The sequence below is a fragment of the Schistocerca piceifrons genome, chromosome 3 (genome assembly GCF_021461385.2).
Source record: "Schistocerca piceifrons isolate TAMUIC-IGC-003096 chromosome 3, iqSchPice1.1, whole genome shotgun sequence".
Taxonomy (NCBI): Eukaryota; Metazoa; Arthropoda; class Insecta; order Orthoptera; family Acrididae; genus Schistocerca; species Schistocerca piceifrons.
In genome coordinates, this window is record NC_060140.1 from 522,481,946 (window position 1) to 522,504,609 (window position 22,664).

Sequence of the window (22,664 nt, forward strand, 5' to 3'; positions counted from 1 at the left end):
AATAACACTCATACTGTTTAGAAGAAATGCTGAGAAAATCAGCTGCCCATTTAATATTTCTGATAGGTACAGTGTAGCAGGTTACATGGAAGCAAGAACACTGTGAAGAATCTGGATTCTTTAATATGCTGTTTGTCAGACATCATCAAGCAGTTAACAGTCTGTAGCTACATCAAAGCAAATTTTCTAAATGGTTCTGATAGGAAAAATGGTCAGGAAACATTATTTGGATCTTACAATTTGATCTCAGTAATTAACTTTCCAACACAGGTGGCTAAATACATTAGGACCCTAATTGATAACGTTCTCTTCTGAGAAGCTCAAAGCAAGAAAATGACTGTTTACCTAATAACATACAATTAATTAGTATTGATAAGATAGTGACTTACACTAGGGATACTCCTCAGTGAAAATCTGTTACAATAATCAATGACTCCAGGACAAATGTTTTTAAGAATAGTTACAAGAGATGACCTGGGATGTAGTTTATAATGAACCAAATACTAACATAAAATGTAATCGGATCCATGATAAAGTCATATCATTATTTGAAAACAGCTTCCCTCATAAGCTAATCAGAATGGACATTAAACAACCATGTAAAAAACCATGGATCACTAGATGGATCAAAGTATCTTGTGAAAGGAAAAGGGAAATGTAATTGTTGGTAAGAAGAAGTAGAGGTTGTTCAGTAGTTGCACACTAAAAAACTACTTGAAATTACTAAGGAAAATTATTGAAAATCAAGGAACATGTATTTAATGTCAGAAATCAGTCATTCTGACAACAGATTTGAGACTACATGGAATGTAGTGAAACAAGAGATGGGACAACCAACTATAAAAAGGATGACATCACTATTGAACTGAATGGAAGGACTATAAATGATGAGTCACAGCTAGTAAATAAATTTAATAATCATTTCTTAAATAAGGTAGAAAGCATAGGGACAAATAGTTCAAGAGAAAAATTACAGCAGTATGTTGAAAAAGCAACTCTCATAAAATTCCTTCATATGAATGTGTCACCTATTTCTCCTTCTAAAATTCTTACATTCTTTCAAAATTGGAAGCTCATCTAGTTTTGATGGTGATTCCAATACAGTACGAAAGATTTGTTCCCATATGATGAACCCAATGTCATCTGAAATATGTAATACATCACTAACTCTAGGTGTTTTTCCACAGAGACTGAAATATGCCATTGTTAAACCCCTGAGAAGATGATATATTCTATAATAGTATCTCATCTGAGTAGCAATAATATGCTCTTTGCATTACAGAACAGCTGCTCTACTAAGAATGCCATTTACATGCTATCTTACCAAATTTTCCAAGGATTAAATAATAAAATAGTGCCAGTTGGTATTTTTTGTGACCAATGTAAGGCATTTGATGATGTGAATCATGGTATTCTCCTAGATAAATTTTATGTTTATAGACTGAAGTGGCAAGTGAAAATGTGTACTGAGGCTGGAAATGGAACTTGAATCTCTGCTTTGTAGGCAGATGTGTTCACCACTAAGCCACCTTAGCACAGCAGTTCACACAGTTGCATGGATTACCCTGCTGTGCCTCCATCCTCGATCCAAATTCTCACTGCTGCTCCAGTTTACCTTAAATTCCCCTTTACACATGAACATAATTGCCGAGGCCCTCTATGTTTTGGTCTAGCACCCTAGCATCGAAAGTAGATGGGGAACCCAGCATGAAAAACTGGGTGCCAGGCTGGAGCTCCATTTACATTTGATGCTGAGGCACTATTCGAGAACATGGAGAGCCTCGGCAATTCTGTTCATGTGCAAGGAGTATTTAAAGTAGACTCGGGCGGCAGTGAGAATTTCGATTGAGGAGACCCGGGTTCGATTCCTGGCTTTGGTACACATTTTCACTCACCACTTCAGTCCATGTACATAAAATCACATCTGTATGAGACCAGGGAAGTCTCTGAAATTGTGTCATTTCATTTCTATAATTAGTACCTGGAACTGGGTTTCAGGCTATATTCCCCATTTAGTTCAATACTGAAGTGCTATTCCAGAACATGGAGAGCCTCAGCAATTCTGTTAATTTATAAGGGAAAATTTAAAGTAGATAGGGGCATCAGTGAGAATTTAGATTGAGGAGGTAGGTGTGCCAGGGTAATCCATGTAATTGTGTGAACTGCTGTGCCAAGGTGGCTTAGTGGCTCATACGCCTGCCTACTAAGCAGGAGATCTAGGTTTGATTCCTGGCCTTGGTACACATTTTCACTCACCGCATCAGTCTACATACATAAAATCATACCTGTATGAGACCAGCCCCCCCATGAACCATGGACCTTGCCGTTGGTGGGGAGGCTTGCATGCCTCAACGATACAGATAGCCATAACATAAGTGCAACCACAACGGAGGGGTATCTGTTGAGAGGCCAGACAAAATGTGGTTCCTGAAGAGGGGCAGCATCCTTTTCAGTAGGTGCAGGGGCAACAGTCTGGATGATTGACTGATCTGGCCCTGTAACACTATCCAAAACAGCCTTGCTGTTGTGGTACTGCAAATGGCTGAAAGCAAGGGGAAACTACAGCCGTAATTTTTACCAAGGGCATGCAGATTTACTGTATGATTAAATGATGATGGCGTCCTCTTGGGCAAAATATTCCGGAGGTAAAATAGTCCCCCATTCGGATCTCCGGGCGGGGACGTCGTTATCAGGATAAAGATAAACTGGCGTTCTACAGATCGGAGCGTGGAATGTCAGATCCCTTAATGGGGCAGGTAGGTTAGAAAATTTAAAAAGGGAAATGTATAGTTTAAAGTTAGATATAGTGGGGATTAGTGAAGTTCGGTGGCAGGAGGAGCAAGACTTTTGGTCAGGTGAATACAGGGTTATAAATACAAAATCAAATAGGGTTAATGCAGGAGTAGGTTTAATAATGAATAAAAAAATAGAAGTGCGGGTAAGCTACTGCAAACAGCATAGTGAATGCATTATTGTGGCCAAGATAGACATGAAACCCACGCCTACTACAGTAGTACAAGTTTATATACCAACTAGCTCTGCAAATGATGAAGAAATTGATGAAATGTATGATGAGATAAAAGAAATTATTCAGGTAGTGAAGGGAGATAAAAATTTATAGTCATGGGTTATTGGAATTTGACAGTAGGAAAAGGAAGAGAAGGAAACGTAGTAGGTGATTATGGATTGGGGCTAAGAAATGAAAGAGGAAGCTGCCTGGTAGAATTTTGCACAGAGCATAACTTAATCATAGCTAACACTTGGTTCAAGAATCATGAAAGAAGGTTGTATACATGGAAGAACCCTGGAGATACTAGAAGGTTTCAGATAGATTATATAATGGTAAGACAGAGATTTAGGAACCAGATTTTAAATTGTAAGACATTTCCAGGGGCAGATGTGGACTCTGACCACAATCTATTGGTTATGAACTGTAGATTAAAACTGAAGAAACTGCAAAAATGTGGGAATTTAAGGAGATAGGACATGGATAAACTGAAAGAACCAGAGGTTGTACAGAGTTTCAGGGAGAGCATAAGGGAACAATTGACAGGAATTGGGGAAAGAAATACAATAGAAGAATAATGGTTAGCTTTGAGGAATGAAATAGTGAAGGCAGCAGAGGATAAAGTAGGTAAAAAGACGAGGGCTAGTAGATATCCTTGGGTAACAGAAGAGATACTGAATTTAATTGATGAAAGGAGAAAATACAAAAATGCAGTAAGTGAAGAAGGCAAAAAGGAAAATAAACGTCTCAAAAACGAGATCGACAGGAAGTGCAAAATGGCTAAGCGGGCATGGCTAGAGGACAAATGTAAGGATGTAGAGGCTTATCTCATGAGGGGTAAGATAGATACTGCCTACAGGAAAATTAAAGTGACCTTTGGAGAAAAGAGAACCACTTGCATGAATATCAAGAACTCAGATGGAAACGTAATTCTAAGCAAAGAAGGGAAAGCAGAAAGGTGGAAGGAGTATATAGAGGGTCTATACAGGGGCTATGTTCTTGAGGACAATATTATGGAAATGGAAGAGGATGTAGATGAAGATGAAATGGGAGATATGATACTGCATGAAGAGTTTGACAGAGCACTGAAAGACCTAAGTCGAAACAAGGCCCTGGGAGTAGACAACATTCCATTAGAACTACTGACAGCCTTGGGAGAGCCAGTCCTGACAAAACTCTACCATCTGGTGAGCAAGATGTATGAGACAGGTGAAATTCCCTCAGACTTCAAGAAGACTATAATAATTGCAATCCCAAAGAAAGCAAATGTTGACAGATGTGAAAATTACCGAACTATCAGTTTAATAAGTCACAGCTACAAAATACTAACGCAAATTCTTTGCAGACAAATGGAAAAACTAGTAGCAGCCGACCACGGGGAAGATCAGTTTGGATTCCATAGAAATGTTGGAACACGTGAGGCAATACTGACCCTGTGACTTAGCTTAGAAGAAAGATTAAGGAAAGGCAAACCTATGTTTCTAGCATTTGTAGACTTAGAGAAAGCTTTTGACAATGTTGACTGGAATACTCTCTTTCAAATTCTGAAGGTGGCAGGGGTAAAATACAGGGAGCAAAAGGCTATTTACAATTTGTACAGAAAGCAGATGGCAGCTATAAGAGTCGAGGGACATGAAAGGGAAGCAGTGGTTGAGAAGGGAGCTGTATATTGAGCCAGCACTACAGGAAACAAAAGAAAAGTTCGGAGTAGGTATTAAAATCCATGAAGAAGAAATAAAAACTTTGAGGTTTGCCAATGACATTGTAATTCTGTCAGAGTCAGTGAAGGACTTGGAAGAGCTGTTGAACAGAGTGGACAGTGTCTTGAAAGGAGGGTATAAGATGAACATCAACAAAAGCAAAACGAGGATAATGGAATGTAGTTGAATTAAGTTGGGTGATGCTGAGGGAATTAGATAAGGAAATGAGACACTTAAAGTAGTAAAGGAGCTTTGCTATTTGGGGAGCAAAATAATTGATGATGTTCGAAGTAGAGAGGATATAAAATGTAGACTGGCAATGGCAAGGAAAGTGTTTCTGAAGAAGAGAAATTTGTTAACATCAAGTATAGATTTAAGGGTCAGGAAGTCATTTCTGGAAGTATTTGTATGGAGTGTAGCCTTGTATGGAAGTGAAACACGGATGTAAATAGTTTGGACAAGAAGAGAATAGAGGCTTTCAAAATGTGGTGCTACAGAAGAATGCTGAAGATTAGATGGGTAGATCACATAACTAATGAGGTGGTATTGAATAGAATTGGGGAGAAGAGAAGCTTGTGACACAACTTGACTAGAAGAAGGGATTGGTTGGTACGACACACTCTGAGGAATGAAGGGATCACCAATTTAGTACTGGAGGGCAGCGTGGAGGGTAAAAATCGTAGAGGGAGACCCAGAGATAAGTACACTAAGCAGATTCAGAAGGATGTAGGCTGCAGTTGGTACTGGGAGATGAAGAAACTTGCACAGGGTAGAGTAGCATGGAGAGCTGCATCCAACCAGTCTCCGGACTGAAGGCCACAACAACAAGAACAACAATGAGACCAGTAAAGTCTCTGAAATTGTTTCATATCTTTCCTAGATAAATTGAAGTTTTATGGGATTGATTGTACAGTTAACCAATGAATAACGTTGTATCTAACCAAAAGAATGCAGAAAGCTGCACTTAGTAGTTCAACCAAGGTAGTCTAGGGACATTATTCTGACTGTGGAGCAGTCATGTATGGGGTCCCCAAGGCTCAATACTAGGTCCACAATAGTTCCTCATGTATGTAAACGATCTTTCATCTAATGTACAAAAAGTAGACATAGTACATTTTGCTGATGACACTAGTATTGTAATCAGTCAAAGCATACATATTTGATTTGATTTTGATTTTGATTGTTGGAGAGACCACAGAGATCATCTGAGGCATTAGGAAAGTCAATATTACACAGTATATAAATGTTACACAAATAATTACAAAAACAAGAAAAATATTACACAATATAAATATTCCAAAAGTAATTATAGTACCTTTACACAAATACAAAACAGAGAAACTTCTAGTACAAACTGATATTGCATAGCAAATTTAGCCAATTACAGACTTACTCAGATATAGAAGCATATACAAACTGATCACGTAAAGTGTAGTCATACCATATTCTTTGCCTCTCTTAAAAGTTCATCAGTTTTATAAATGCTCAGCTCAAGAAGAAATTCTTTTACTTTTTTTAACTGTTGAATTGGAAGATCTGTGATATATTGGGGTATGGCATTAAAAATTTTTTGGACTTGTATAGGAAGCACTTTTGTGTATTTTTATAGTTACATTGGAAATAAACTATGTCCTGCTTGTTTCTTGTGTTATAATTATGTCACATGTCATACTGCTGATAACAGGAATAGTTTTCCTTAATATTCATTACACACTGTAGTATAAATATTGATGGTAGGGTCATAATCTGTAATTTTTTAAAGCTTGGCATACAGTGAGCTCTGCGTGCCAAGCTACATATCAGTCTTATTGCCTTCTTTTGTAGTTTGAAGACATTAGCTGCCTTGCTTTGATTTCCGCACATTATTGTGCCGTAGAAAATGTGACTGTGTAATAAAGCAAAATAAACCACTTTAAGCGCTGACACATTTAGACAAAGATGAAGCTTCCTCATCATCATCATCATCATTGAAGACTGATTATGCCTTTCAGCGTTCAGTCTGGAGCATAGCCCCTTTATAAAATTCCTCCATGATCCCCTATTCAGTGCTAACATTGGTGCCTCTTCTGATGTTAAACCTATTACTTCAAATATCCAGGTACCTTCTCCTTGGTCTGCCCCGACTCCTCCTACCCTCTACTGCTGAACCCATGAGTCTCTTAGGTAACCTTGCTTCTCCCATGCGTGTAACATGACACCACCATCTAAGCCTGTTTGCCCTGACTGCTAAATCTCTAGAGTTCATTCCCAGTTTTTCTTTGATTTCCTCATTGTGGACACCCTCCTGCCATTGTTCCCATCTACTAGTACCTGCAATCATCCTAGCTACTTTCATATCCATAACCTCAACCTTGTTGATAAGGTACCCTGAATCCACCCAGCTTTCGCTCCCATACAACAAAGTTGGTCGAAAGATTGAACGGTGCACAGATAACTTAGTCTTGGTACTGACTTCCTTCTTGCAGAAAAGAGTAGATCGTAGCTGAGCGCTCACTGCATTAGCTTTGGTACACCTCATTTCCAGTTCTTTCACTATGTTACCATCCTGTGAGAATATGCATCCTAAGTACTTGAAACCATCCACCTGTTCTAACTTTGTTCCTCCTATTTGGCACTCAATCCATTTATATTTCCTTCCCACTGACATTACTTTCGCTTTGAAGATGCTAATCTTCATACCATAGTCCTTACATTTCTGATCTAGCTCTGAAATATTATTTTGCAAACTTTCCATCGAATCTGCCATCACAACTAAGTCATCTGCATATGCAAGACTGCTTATTTTGTGTTCACATATCTTAATCTCACCCAGCCAGTCTATTGTTTTCAACATATGATCCATAAATAATATGAACAACAGTGGAGACAGGTTGCAGCCTTGTCTTACCCCTGAAACTACTCTGAACCATGAACTCAATTTACCGTCAACTCTAACTGCTGCCTGACTATCCATGTAAAGACCTTTAATTGCTTGCAAAAGTTTGCCTCCTATTCCATAATCTCGTAGAACAGACAATAACTTCCTCCTAGGAACCCGGTCATATGCCTTTTCTAGATCTATAAAGCATAGATACAATTCCCTGTTCCACTCATAACACTTCTCCATTATTTGCCGTAATCTAAAGATCTGGTCCTGACAACCTCTAAGAGGCCTAAACCCACACTGATTTTCATCCAATTGGTCCTCAACTAATACTCGCACTTTCCTTTCAACAATACCTGAGAAGATTTTACCCACAACGCTGATTAAAGAGATACCTCTGTAGTTGTTACAATCTTTTCTGTTTCCATGTTTAAAGATTGGTGTGATTACTGCTTTTGTCCAGTCTGATGGAACCTGTTCCGACTCCCAGGCCATTTCAATTATCCTGTGTAGCCATTTAAGACCTGACATTCCACTGTATTTGATGAGTTCTGACTTAATTTCATCCACCCCAGCTGCTTTATTGCACTGCAATCTATTGACCATTTTCTCCACTTCCTCAAATGTGATCCTATTTCCATCATCATTCCTATCCCATTCTGCCTCAAAATCTGAAACATTACTGATTGTATTTTCACCTACATTGACCAATTCTTCAACATATTCCCTCCATCTGCCCAAGGCATCCTCAGGATTCACCAGCAGTTTGCCTGACCTGTCCAAAATACTTGTCATTTCCTTCTTACCTCCCTTTCAAAGACTGCTAATTACACTCCAGAGTGGTTTTCCAGCAGCTTGACCCATAGTCTCCAACCTGTTTCCAAAGTCTTCCCAAGATTTCTTCTTGGATGCTGCAATTATCTGTTTGGCTTTGTTTCTTTCTTCAACATAACTTTCTCTGTCTACCCGAGTTCTAGTATGTAGCCATTTTTGGTACGCCTTCTTTTTCCTTTTACAGGCTGCCTTGACTGTGTCATTCCACCAAGCTGTTTGCTTCATCCTACTTTTACATGCTACTGTTCCAAGACATTCTTTAGCCACTTCTAGTACTGTGTCCCTGTACCTTGTCCATTCCTTTTCCAGTGACTGTAATTGACTACATTCAACTAACTGGTACCTTTCTGAGATCGCTGTTATGTACTTGTGCCTGATTTCCTTATCCTGAAGTTTCTCCACTCCTATCCTCCTACATACGGACCTGACCTCCTGCACTTTCGGCCTCACAGTCCCAATTTCACTGCAGATTAAATAATGATCAGTGTCATCAAAGAATCCCCTGAATACACGTGTGTCCCTCACAGCTTTCCTAAATTCCTGATCTGTTATTATATAGTCAATGACAGATCTGGTTCCCCTGCCTTCCAAGTATACCGGTGAATGTTCTTATGTTTAAAAAAGGAGTTTGTGATCACTAAGCCCATACTGGCACAGAAATCCAAGAGTTGTTTCCCGTTCCTGTTGGCCTTCATATCCTCTCCAAATTTACCCATAACCTTTTCATACCCTTCTGTTCGATTTCCAGTCCTGGCATTAAAATCACCCATGAGCAGAACGCTGTCCTTGTCCTTTACTCTAACAACTACATCACTGAGTGCATCATAAAAACTATCCATCTTATCTTGATCTGTCCCTTCACAATGCGAATATACTGACACAATCCTAATTTTCTTGCTAGACACTGTCAAATCTATCCACATCAGTCGTTCGTTTACATACCTTATTGCAACTATGCTGGGTTCCATTTCTTTCCTGATGTAAAGCCCTACACCCCATTGTGTTAATCCTGCTTTGACTCCTGACAGGTAGACCTTGTATTCTCCCACCTCCTCTTCTTTCTCACCCCTTACCCGAATGTCACTAACAGCTAAAACGTCCAGCCCCATCTTACTTGCAGCCTCTGCCAGCTCTTCTTCACAGAGTAGCCCCCATTGATATTAATAGCTCCCCATCTCATTACCATTTGTTTGCCAAGTCGTATTTTAGGATTCCCTGGTTTGTCAGTTAGAGGTGGGACTCTGTCACCTCCAAAGGTCCGAGGCATTTTGCTCTGATTGTTGCCAGCATCATATTTAAAGTACCAGGGAAGCAGGTTGCTAGCCTTACTTGCCCCGAGTCCCATTGGGTTTTACCCATAACGGTTGAGGGACTAACCGGTGGATTTGGTAGTCTTTGCCGTATGAGCACAAAGGTGACACGACTCAGAATATGTCCGAGATGCCCAGCCTTATTCCAAAGTAACTGGTATCCCGACTGTCGGGACCACTTACTTGTCCACTCATACGTTGCCCGTGGTTCATGAACTAGGACATGACTACAGGAACCCACACCATGAACCACATGAAGCTTCCTTAGAGCAAATATTCCTTTGCTAATGTTGCTTCCCACTTTTTCTATATGGCTGCTCCAGGATAATTTTGAATCAATTGGAATTCCAATATAATTAACAGCGTTTGAGCTCTGCTCAAATTCAGTGTTATTATTCCACGATGCATACAGGTCTTTTTTTTTTTTTTTTCGGTTGACAAAAACGGAATTAGCTTTACACCAATTTTCAACTTTGACAGCACACTGGTCTGCTTCATATTTCACCTTCTGTGCTGTTTCTGCAGCTATACATACTGCAAGATCGTCTGCAACTAAATGAGTCCTAGTTGACAGCCCAACTGTGTTACGTAGTAAGTCATTTACATAAGTAATAAATAGACTTGGGCCAAGTACAGAACCTTGTGGGACACCCATGTCCACAGGTAAGTAATCCGTGATTCTGCACCATTAAAAACCACCTTCTGCACTCTGTCATTTAGATAAGTCTTATCAGTTCCAGAGCACTCCCTGTAAAGCCATAGAATTGCAGTTTGTTCAATAAGATTTCATGAGACACAGTGTCGAAAGCTTTTGATAAATAAAAGAATTTATTCTGAACCACTAGCTTGCTTTCTAGTTGCTTCACACATTTTGTCAAAAGTGATAAGGCAGATTTAACAGTTCCTAACTCTGATCTGAAGCCAAATTGACTATCAGTGAAGATTTTGTTTTCTTCAAAGTATTTTACTATTTGAATATTTAGTTTAGCTTCTGTCGCTTTAGACAATTATCACAACTTGAGAGGCTGCCTTTTTTGTGTATTGGAGTGACTTTAACAAACTTTAGTGCCTTTGGGAACTGAGCCTCCAATATACATGTATTTACTACATGTGTTATCAATTCTGGCAATTGAACTGAATCACACTTTAACGTGGCTGAACTTAAACCACAAACATCATTACTGAAAGTGTTCTTCATTTTTTTCAATATATTAGTAACATCCCGTACCTTGACCAGTTTAAAGCTAAATGCACTTTCAGGCTTTGTGGTGTTTCTCAGGTAATAATTGTGGTCAGTGGTTATATTGAAAGTGCCATTCACCTTTATTATTTCTTGCACCTTCTCAGTGAAGATTGTATTTAACTGTGCAGCATGCAGATTACTGCTTTCAGCCTGTGAAGTCATTTTCCTATTGCACCGGCTATTAATGATCTTCCAGACTGCACGTGTTTTATTTTCATATGTTAGTATTATATCTTCATTTTTTTACACCCAGCTTCCTTTAAGGCGTGTCTTAATCTTTACTTTTTCACTGTGAGCATGTTTTTAATTACTTGAGAACCTGTACTTCTATACATCATAATATTGATCACACTCCCTCTTGATCTTCAACACCTTTTCATCCTGGACCTTATTTACTCTAAGTGCCTTTTTATTATTTAATAACTTAATGGGAAAGGACATCTTAGCATATACAGAAAGAGTTGATATGAGATCTTCCACCCTTTTATCTATTGCATGTTCTCAAAACCTGCAACCAATTACTTTTATCAGTATGATACTTAAACATATTTAGATTATCATAATTAACGACACATACTTTCTTTCCTGGCACGTGGACTGAGTCAGTGTTACAATTTCTTTTATATCTGTTCTAAGAAATAGTGGCTGGTGGTCAGATACCAGGTCTTAATTACCTCTGACTTGAGGTGCATTTACTCATTTGATACAACTATATTGTCAATACAGGTACCTGTACCTTTATAATGTGGCCTTGTTATTTCAGTGGTTGTCATATAAAGACCAAAAGAATTTAATAAATTACTTACATATGAGTTACATAGATAGTGGAGGTTATATAGATAGTGGACAACTAAAAATTCAAATTGAAATCTCTGCAGATTATTATTCTACACTTATACTTACAGACTGTCTCACATAAAGACACTAACTTGTTAACAAAATCATCTGTTGAATCGCCTCCAGTCTTAGTTGAATACAAAGCAACAACTGTACAGGACGTGGAAGAGCAGTTTAAGTGTTAGCAAGTCGTTTCTGAAAGTATTTGTACGGAGTGTAGCCATGTATGGAAGTGAAACATGGACAATAAATAGTTTGGACAAGAAGAGAATAGAAACTTTCGAAATGTGGTGCTACAGAAGAATGCTGAAGATTAGATGGGTAGATCACATAGCTAATGAGGAGGTATTGAATAGAATTGGGGAGAAGAGGGAGTTTGTGGCACATCTTGACAAGAAGAAGGGACCGGTTGGTAGGACATGTTCTGAGGCATCAGGGGATCACAAATTTAGCATTGGAGGGCAGCGTGGAGGGTAAAAATCATAGAGGGAGACCAAGAGATGAATACACTAAGCAGATTCAGAAGGATGTAGGTTGCAGTAAGTACTGGGAGATGAAGAAGCTTGCACGGGATACGGTAGCATGGAGAGCTGCATCAAACCAGTCTCAGGACTTAAGACCACAACAACAACAACAATCTAACAGCTGCAATTTCACAGAAAATTTCTAAAGATAATGTTTTAACTTTTGCTATTGGTCCATGTTTAATCCTTTTTTTTTTTAGAAATATCACCCACCCACAATGATTTTTATTAGATCTGCAATATTTGACAGCTAGGGTGTAGTTCTCAGGGCAGAATAGATCTATTTCATCATCCTTTAACTAGTGTTCTACGAGACAGACTGTATCTATGTGGTAAGTCTCTATGACATCTTCCACTACTTTCAACTTATTAGATAAGCATTGTACATTCCAGTGAAGGACATTAAAACTGTCTGATCTGTGCTTGAGTCTGTTTACCTTGATATCTTCCTCCCCCTTTGGCCTACCACTAAAAAATCATTTAGATGGGAGGGAAGCACTGTTTTCCGTTTACTCACTCTGTTAGTATTTGGTCTTGTTACTGGGATTAGTGATGATGCTGATTCATCTGCTGCTGCTGCTGCTGCTGCTGCTGCTGGTGGTAGTGGTTCTGCCATGTCTGATGGTGGATTGTCAGCTACTGTTGTGACTATGCCTACTGTTGCTATTAATGCTCCTGGTGATTTCACAGTTTCCATTGTGATTAATTCTGTATGAGATGAAGCTGTGGCTTGACTGTCTGCTGATGTTTCTGCTGCTGCTGCTGCTGATAATGGTTCTGCTGTGGCATCTGATATTTGTACTGCTGCTGTTGTTGCGGTTACTTCTTTTTGAATTGAAGCCACAACTCCTGCTATGGCTTGACTGACTTCTGCTCCTGGTGGTGATTCTGTTGTGGCATCTGATGGTTGTACTACTGCTGTTGTTGATACTGTAGCTGTTGTTCCTAGTGTATTTAACATTTCCATTGTGGTTTCTTGTTTTTCATTTAAAACTACTATTACTGGTACTGCTAGGCCTAATTCTCTAATGTCCTCACTACTTTTTGTAGGTGACAATGTTTTTAAGGTATGTTTAAGGTATGTTTCCAGCAGGACCTTATTAATATTGCAATGTTTGCACATAGTTTGCTTTTCCTCTTCTGTTTGAGTAAGTACCATGATGTATAAAGTGCCCTCTGTGCAATATAGCATTCACATCCAAGGTACTGGCAATGGAGTACACACCTTCCAAGTCCATTATTGCACTATTTAGTGTATAGATTGCTAGGTTGTTTTCTGGTTTATCATAATGATAGGGAATTGTACACATCACAATTCTGGTATTGGTAATTACTGAACATAATCTTTTGTGGTAATCATAAGATAGTTACTGTTTTTTTATAGTCATTTGAGCCTGAAAGAAGTACAATTACATCATTTAAAGTAAAGTCTTTTGTTAACTTGTATACATCCTTGATCACATTCACAAACAGTGCATTTGGTTTGATTATTGGAGATGCACTGAACTGTGACTCCAGAGTTTCCCTTAAAATTGAAGCACAATGTCTGCCTTAAGCATCTGACAACAGTAAAATCTTTTTTGTTCCATTAACGTTACGTTTCACAGTGTCCCTGCTTTCATAATTAATATTTACACTTCTGTCTATAGTGTTACTGTCACATAATTTCAATACAGATCCATCATTATCAGACTCAATTTTAGATACTTTTGTGACGATGTCCTTGTCTACACTTTTTTTGGTCATTAAGAAACTGGATTTGTCAGTACTTAAACCTACAGCCTTTTCTTGTGTGTTATGTTGGGAGGATGAATTTTTTAGGCCTACCACCGTTTGTTTGCTTTGTGGCCTCTCCTGTAACACTAAACTGTTCGCATTAGGCCTAGTTGCAGAAATATTATCTCCGTCCTCTGTTTAAAGAACTTAAAACCTGTTGCTTGTTCTTCTAATTGATGAACAATCTTTTGAAATGCCTCTCACTGTTTTAAATGTCTTTTTAGGCACCATATATTGTTTTGTTTTCGCCACAGTTTCTTTAACACAACATTGATCTTCACATGATTTAGCAACATATTTTTTCTCTCTTTGAATTTCACTATCATTTTGTCACTTCTGTCAAGGACGAACATCGAGTTGACTTTTTAGTTCTTTCACTTCATTAATGAGCACATTAATAACTTCACAAGAACACTATTTGTTATTCAAATTTAATCCTAATTTGTCTTCCATACATAACCAAAGCTTTTGTTTCGAATTCACATTTACACAGGTGGAATGAAACACAGTTTTGCATTTGATACACATTATTCCCTTGCACACATGCCTTCCTCAATAACAGAGTCCTGAGACTTTTCGAGGTGAAATTGTACTTTACTGGTAAGATGTTGTTGGTATGCTGTCTAATTTGACCGTTCTCACATGTCTCTTTTCCATCACTTTTGATGTTATAAAGCACGCTAAACACATATTTACACTATATGTATTACACTTTTCAATCTATGAGTTACATTTACAACACTTATTTACACGAATTTTACTTTTATTTGTCGAGCATTGTGACTGACTATTTGAACTTGATGCCATCTTGACATATGTGTAAAAGTGAAAGAAATAAAATAAGAAATGGAAAACAAGTCCTTAAAAGTATCACTGATTGGTTTTCTGCAAATGCTCTCACCCTCAGTTTTAAAAAGATGCAATGTATTCAGTTCTGCAAATGTGGGGTTGCCACACCAGTGATAATTGTAACACATGGTAAGACAATTCTTAGATATCCACACTGATGAGAATTTAAACTGCAAAAAGCACATGTTGGAACTTCTAAAACAACTTAGTCCAGCCACATTTGCTCTTAGAATCTTTGCAAATCTAGGCGAGAGACAGATCAGTAAGTTGACATATTCTACATATTTTCATTCAATAATGTCATATGGAATAATGTTCTGGAGAAACTCATCTTTACAAAAGAAGGTCTTCATTGTTCAAAAATGTGCTGTAAGAATAACATGTGATGCTCACCTTGTAAACTTCATTTAAGAGATTGGGCATTTTGACTACTCCTTCATGGTACCGGTATATTTATTTCCTCATGAAGGTTATTGTAAATAATCCACTGCAGTTCAAAAGAAACAATGATGTACTTAATCACAATACCACAAGGAAAACGGACATTATGACTCCACATTAAGATTATCGTTAGCATAAAAGTGGTGCAGAATGACCCAACTAAAATTTTTGCTCACTTACCCGGTGATATAAAATGTCTGACATACAGCAAAGTAAAATTTGAAAACAAACTGAAAAAGTTCATCCTTAATAAATCCCTCTATCCCATAGTAGAATTTCTATTATTGTAATGTGTAAAAGGTGGTGGGTTGGAATTACTAACTCAATCTGTATTTAAGAAAATAATAAATCTCATAAATGTTCAGCATGCAGACACACTGACAAATTAATTTGCGATGAGAATATAAAATGGCTCATTCCACATCATAACAATTTATTGTGAAAATGATCCATGGAACATGAAACTAAGTAACTCTCTTTGCTTCCTTTCCTCAGTCTGCTATCATGTCCTCTTCCTCCTTCTTCTACTTGTTCTTCTCCTCCTCCCCCTCCTCTCTCTCTCTCTCTCTCTCTCTCTCTCTCTCTCTCTCTCTCTCTGTGTGTGTGTGTGTGTGTGTGTGTGTGTGTGTGTGTGTTTTTCTGTCTTCCCCCTCCCCCCCCTTCCCCATCCACCCACTCTCTGTTCTACTCCCTCCCCTTTTTTGGTATGTCACAAATTAGTATGATGGTTCATTTGGAATGCACAGTAATGATCTTCCATTCACATATCATTGTTTATTCCAACAACTATTAATTTTACAGAAGTTGCTACAAAACTTAGGACTGGCAAATTACAAGTAATTAGCAGAAAACTTGTTATAAGTATTAAAAGGAGACTGTTCATGACAGATGGCCTCTTAAACTGCTGTAACACCCATATGAGCAGATCAGATTTCCCATCCTGCCCTTCAGAATATCGTCAAGTGTAATTTGTAATGAAAATATGGACAAGAAGTGAAGCGTGCGCACGAATAACGCTGTATGGCACATTTTGCAGTTGTTGGGAAATTGACAAAAACTGTTAGTTCCAGAGAATTAATATGATATAATAATGCAATAGCAGATATGTATTGTTTGTGCATACAGCCTGTGGAAAATACTATTTTCTGGTTTTTAAATTTGCGCTAAGCACAGATTTTTTGAAAATAAGTAAGTTTTAAAATGGAATAACGCTGTATGGCAATGGATATACAGCGTTATTCCAGATCAGCCAGTGCTCTGCTGTAATTATAAGGTGTCTAGAATCCAAAAATAGTAAGTAAGAGAGTTAAAACAAGATACTAAATAATATTCATTGTAAACTGAATTGCTTGATCTTTTTTTTTTTTTTTAAAAAAAAAAATAATAGTTTATCAAGTTTAGGCTCAAATCTAGTACATTATAGTCAGTTGTCACACTGCAGGTATTCATAAAACTGCCTGTATTTTGGTTCCATATATTTCGTCATGTCCAATAGATCCCTTTTCTTCTCCTTATGTACTTTCAGTGTTCCGTTATAGAGCAACCGGAATTCAGAAGGCAATGGACAATTTTTTACTTGATATTCACAACCATGCTTTACAATACAATGTCTTTCCCATGGGCGAAGCACATTGTGGGTACGGCGCACGCTTAAATCTCAAGGATCGTCACTACACAGCTTTAACCAAAGTACATCGGTAATTTTCAAAGCAGGCGGCTTCTTCAAAAGCAACTCGATGAATCCTATGTCCTTGAATTCTTCCACCATCTCGTGAAAGGTCAGTTTTGAAGGATCGACAAAGGCCTCAGCAATGACGTGCTACCATTCTGAAGGGACCATAACTTTTGACACTTTCTTTCTTTTCTCGATGACTGCAAAATCCCTGTCACAAGGTAGGAAACTGAGACCCGAACATAAAAACTTCTGATCTATTTCTGTAAAGTACTTGCACCTGATCTCATAGAAATAAAGTGCTAAAACTCTCCAGCTGTTGTTCTGCCTGACACAGCGGTCAGACCAAACAATCAGTTTTCGTTCCATACCTTCGTCAAGCGTATCATAATTGTGCGTCACAAATTTAAGCAGACAGGAAACTATTTCGACTGAACCTCTCCTTGCGGTGGATTCATCCCACAAATTTATGGTGATGTTTCCAGTACCAACGTCATGAATCGCGAAATTATGCGACGACAGCTGTATCTGGTAGAATACCATGGAATGAGTCAATGTAGGACAAAGTAAAACCTCTTGTAGGTCAACACACATAACATGTATATTGTTATTCCTCTTAGCCATTTCCGTATCATTTTTTAGGGCTTTGTATACTTGTTTCATTTCCACATACTTGGTCTGCCCTTCAATGATGCAACTGACTCTCAATTTCGATCTTGTGCAGTTCTATTTCATCTGAAGCTGCAATCATTTTGTTAAACAACAAATTGCACAGTCAGCAAGTATATGATCTAGGTGTTCCGATACGCAGATTAAAATCTGTTTGAAACAGACTTTGATAGTATGACCTGCTTATTGACTTTTCGGTAAACAACCGATACATTCTACAGAGGTTGAGATCGGGGTGCAGACATTCTTTTGAGGGTTTATTCCTGCTGTAATGGCTCATCTGCTTTGGGAAACTTGATATGTGTTGCCGAATAAGAGCCCTGTCGTCATTCGATACGGCATGTGGCCTATTGCAATATTTTCCTCTACCGTCTTTAGGAGTGGTTATTCCACCTTTTACTTTACATTGCAGTATCTGCATTCGTCGCTGGGTGATGGAGAATATGTCAAGCAATGTTTTTTGACACACTTCTCTTGAGTAAACTTTGTATTTGAAAGTAGCCTGTTTTCGTGAAGTATCGTCTGTCTTACCTCTCTTGCGCCTGGCTGGCTTGCCTACTTCCATGGATTTTATTAAGGTCCCGAGTTTGAATCTCGGTCGGGCACACACTTTTAATCTGCCAGGAAGTTTCATATCAGCGCACACTCCGCTGCAGAGTGAAAATCTCATTCTGGAAACATCCCCCAGGCTGTGGCTAAGCCATGTGTCCGCAGTATCCTTTCTTTCAGGAATGCTAGTTCTGCAAGGTTCGCAGGAGAGCTTCTGTAAAGTTTGGAAGGTAGGGTACGAGATACTGCCAGAAGTGAAGTTGTGAGGACCGGGTGTGAGTCGTGCTTCTGTAGCTCAGATGGTAGAGCACTTGCCCGCGAAAGACAAAGGTCCCGAGTTCGAGTCTCGTTCGGGCACACACTTTTAATCTGCCAGGAAGTTTCATATCAGCGCACACTCCACTGCAGAGTGAAAATCTCATTCTGGAAACATCCCCCAGGCTGTGGCTAAGCCATGTCTCCGCAGTATCCTTTCTTTCAGGAGTGCTAGTTCTGCAAGGTTCGCAGGAGAGCTTCTGTAAAGTTTGGAAGGTAGGGTACGAGATACTGGCAGAAGTGAAGCTGTGAGAACCGGGCGTGAGTCGTGCTACGGTAGCTCAGATGGTAGAGCACTTGCCCGCGGAAGGCAAAGGTCTCGAGTTCGAGTCTCGGTCGGGCACACAGTTTTAATCTGCCAGGAAGTTTTATATGGACTGCTAATCGTATGTTAAGGCATGATATTCTTTGTACAGCTTTAACTTCATTTCCAGGTTTATGTCCTTGCATCCTTCTTTTGAGCACACTTGTGCATTGCATACACGATCCTGAATCACGAAAACAATCACTATTACTACCTAATATTCAACTAGATTATCAAATTTCACATTCTCTTTTAATAATATAGCATTACTCGGACTGAGTATTCTATTTTTTTCGCCAATGATATCTACAGAACTGCAGTTAATTTCATTCACGTTACATACTTTTACTGTAATGTTTTCAGAAGATACACATAACATGTCATTAGAGCCATGTACTCTACAGGGCACATCGCCGCTTTGCAGGACACATATGCTTCTCTAAAGACATGCACCTTTATACAAAACCCATACAGCATTATTCCACTCACCTGTGTTGGAGGCTGTTTCGCAGAAACTACCTTTTCTTTTCATGATTTATATTCCAGTCTAGCATCACGAAGCCTTTTCCTCTTAATATCCTTCCAACTACCAATGTTAATTTTCCTTTTCCGTGCATTATTCGCACGTTTCAAACCACTTGCGGTAAGTGTCACCTTGCTGCACTCCGCCATTCTTGCAACATACAGCATTGTTCACGCAGAAGCGCGAAAACTGCGCGTCTCGTCGCTGTTTAGTGCTGCCCTCGGATGGTGAACATGTTAATTATAACAGCAGGTGATGCAGACTGCCGTATACAGCATTATTCCACGCGATTCTACGAAATGTCAAAATGTGCCATACAGGGTTATTCGTACGCGTGCTTCAAGTATTGGTGATGAAGTTACAAATCCACAGTGTTTGCCAACTTCTTAGAAGTGACAAGGTTCTTAATCTTCTTACAAAATCTTATCATTCTTTAAATTTGTTGCAGTAACTGCAGACCAGTAAAATGTAAATACAACAATATGCAAAATCAACACATTAGTGAATCACACATATCTGGACACTGGATTTCTCGATTATATTTTTGGAAGCATATTGAATCTTTTGTGTATGAGACATTAGCTGTCAATGCACAAATGTTACTAGCCAAAGTACTGTGGCATACCTTCCCAAATAACTGAATTAAATGTGGTAATCATCTGCTTGAATTCCTTTACTAAAATCAAATCCATAATGAAACCTTATGTGCAATAGATCATGTGCACTGTACAAGAATTTTATTTCAGTTTAATCAACCTCAAAATAAATGTTGTCATATACTGACATAATATAATATAGGAGAACATGGGTTTCTAGTTGATTTTTTTGTCCTCTCTTCACATTCCTTACCTAATCAATAACTTGTTAAAACACAACATATCAATTTATGGAAACTGTTTTAGATTAGAAAATTCTTATTTTTTGAAGCTAATATAGTTTTGCTTCTGAAAAATGTGCTGTAATCCATAAATTTCAGAAAGAATTGTACTCTTCAAAGATACAAGGCATTCCAGTGACCTTAGGAAACTGGTACAGCAATTATAAAACTGTTTTGTGAACTAAATTTCTCATTAAGAACTATTAATACCATTATTTTTAATGTTACGAATATCAAATACTGCTACTTGTTTATTTACATATACAGGGGATAGAAATACAAGGTTCTCCTGCCAAATAACTGCTCAGTGGCAATGTGGGATATGTATCATGAGGTTCTGGAGCACTATTCTTATCCATTGCCCTATGACAAATTTGCATAACCACATAAGTTATAAATTCATCTACTGTATCTGTTTACTAACTGCCACAATAGGAACATTGCAACATGGTAACAAAACACATAAATTTAGAAATAAGTATTTTGTCATGATTTGGCAGCTTCGTAAAAAAAAAATCCTTTAACAGAGGGCAAAGAAAACTAGCTGGATGAGGAAAAGGAAAGTAGAATTTTCGCTCCATACTGGCACACTGTTTGGAAAAAGTTTTTCTGCCAACTGTATCCGTTGCTATCTCCTTATGCATTTGCCCCACAGTGAAAGAACTAATTTTCAAATTTAAAGAAACTTAAGATCCATTTTCATATTTTTCTGTTTGCATAGCTGTCAGCAATAATCTAATTGGCCTAGTTTTTTAGTGTTTTCTTTCAATGGGTAATGTATTTGTACAATTTCTTCATAATTGTTTTCTGATTATTTCCTTAATCATCACATGGATTTTTATAACAGAAGTAATCTCATACATGTCATTAGCGTGGAAGTGTCATTTCTAAATTATATTATCTTCATTTCAGGTATCACAGTGACCGAGATATTATTTTCACATGTAGTTACACAGTTCATGGTTATGTGTGGCCAAACGGCTCTTGTGCTTGTATTTTCATTCCCTGTTTTTGGCATAACATGTGTGGGCAACATGGGTATTGTAATTGCACTTACAATGCTGACAGGATTCTGTGGAATGTGTTTTGGTAAGTTCCTATGTAATTTACTATAATACATGTAAATATTCTAAAGTACAGATATATATGACATATTTTCAGTGTGACAAAAATAACCAAACTGCCATCAAAAATGTACATATATGGTACTTAGTAAAAGTAGTATAGCAGATAAAACTGTTCTGGGCCTCAGTGGTCAGAGACTGTGGTCATGTGTGTGTGTGTGTGTGTGTGTGTGTGTGTGTGTGTGTGTGTAAGCATCGCTTACGGCATTAGCTGTTTTGAATGGACACTCAAACAATTCAATAATTTTGTTTGACGTCTGTCTTCATGAGAAAAATATTGAATACAAATGGGATGCATTTTTCTATTTCCTTTATTAGATGTATCATTTGCGATACTGAAGTAAATTTTAAGATATCCATCATGACCAGAAGATTTTCTTCAGCTCTGGAGCCAAGTACATCTTTGAATATACTTCCAGACTTAGTCCTGCCACAGGAAATTTTTTTTGTAATAGCTGAATCAGGCAATATATGAGGAAGCAATTTCATGGCACAGTCCATGAATAAGTATGAAATCTTATGTTTAACACAATGATATGTTACCATTAATTCAGCCAGGGTTATTGTACTAATTTCTGTGAAGTTATATTTTGGAGAAAAATTTGTCATTAAGTTCAAAGTGCTTCTCAAAAGCTGTTTCCTTTTATGTTCATTTCCATTTGTGTGATGTTACTGCTCGATCCACTATGAGATATGGAGAAATCCTTATCGCAAATTTTGCATTGTGAGTTAAAAAATTGAACTACCTTTGGCACCCCTTGAATTCCTCTGTAACCATTCATCATAAAAGTGGTTATCATTATTATTGTCACTTTCAGGATCACTCATTGTGGCAAACTGTTTTCTGAAAAGAGAAAAAAACATCACACTATTCCATGCCAAGCCATGCCATCGTGGTGTCATCAGACACCCATATAAAATAAAATAAAAAAATATTACAGAATCAAATAAATATACATATAAATATTTATACAGCAATTCTGGCAACCCAATCCCTGAAATCATACTTAATCAAAAAGAATAAAATGAAGCTAGTACAATTAACTCATCAATTCCTAGTGTCACGTTCAGTGAGGAAGATTTGTTATTTTATTATCTATGTGTAAAAGCAAATAACATATTATTATTTTTAATGCAAGGAGCCCAAAATAGGAAGGAACTGAGAAGTTAACCCTTTGTATTCCATAAAGCAGACACAGGGCAGCATTGTGTGCTCATGTTTAAATCGCCGCTGCCTGGGCAGCAGC

At 38.0% G+C, this 22,664-nt stretch overlaps 1 protein-coding gene across 2 annotated transcripts in view; it reads left to right on the plus strand.

Moving 5' to 3' along the window:
• The window catches only part of LOC124788340 (ABC transporter G family member 23), a 465,453-nt gene that overhangs the window by 426,197 nt on the left and 16,592 nt on the right, over nt 1–22,664 (plus strand). For both annotated transcript variants that reach the window (XM_047255600.1, XM_047255598.1), the window contains one exon: nt 21,206–21,382. In XM_047255600.1, the coding sequence (XP_047111556.1) occupies nt 21,206–21,382 (177 nt within the window). The remainder of the gene's footprint in view (nt 1–21,205; nt 21,383–22,664) is intronic.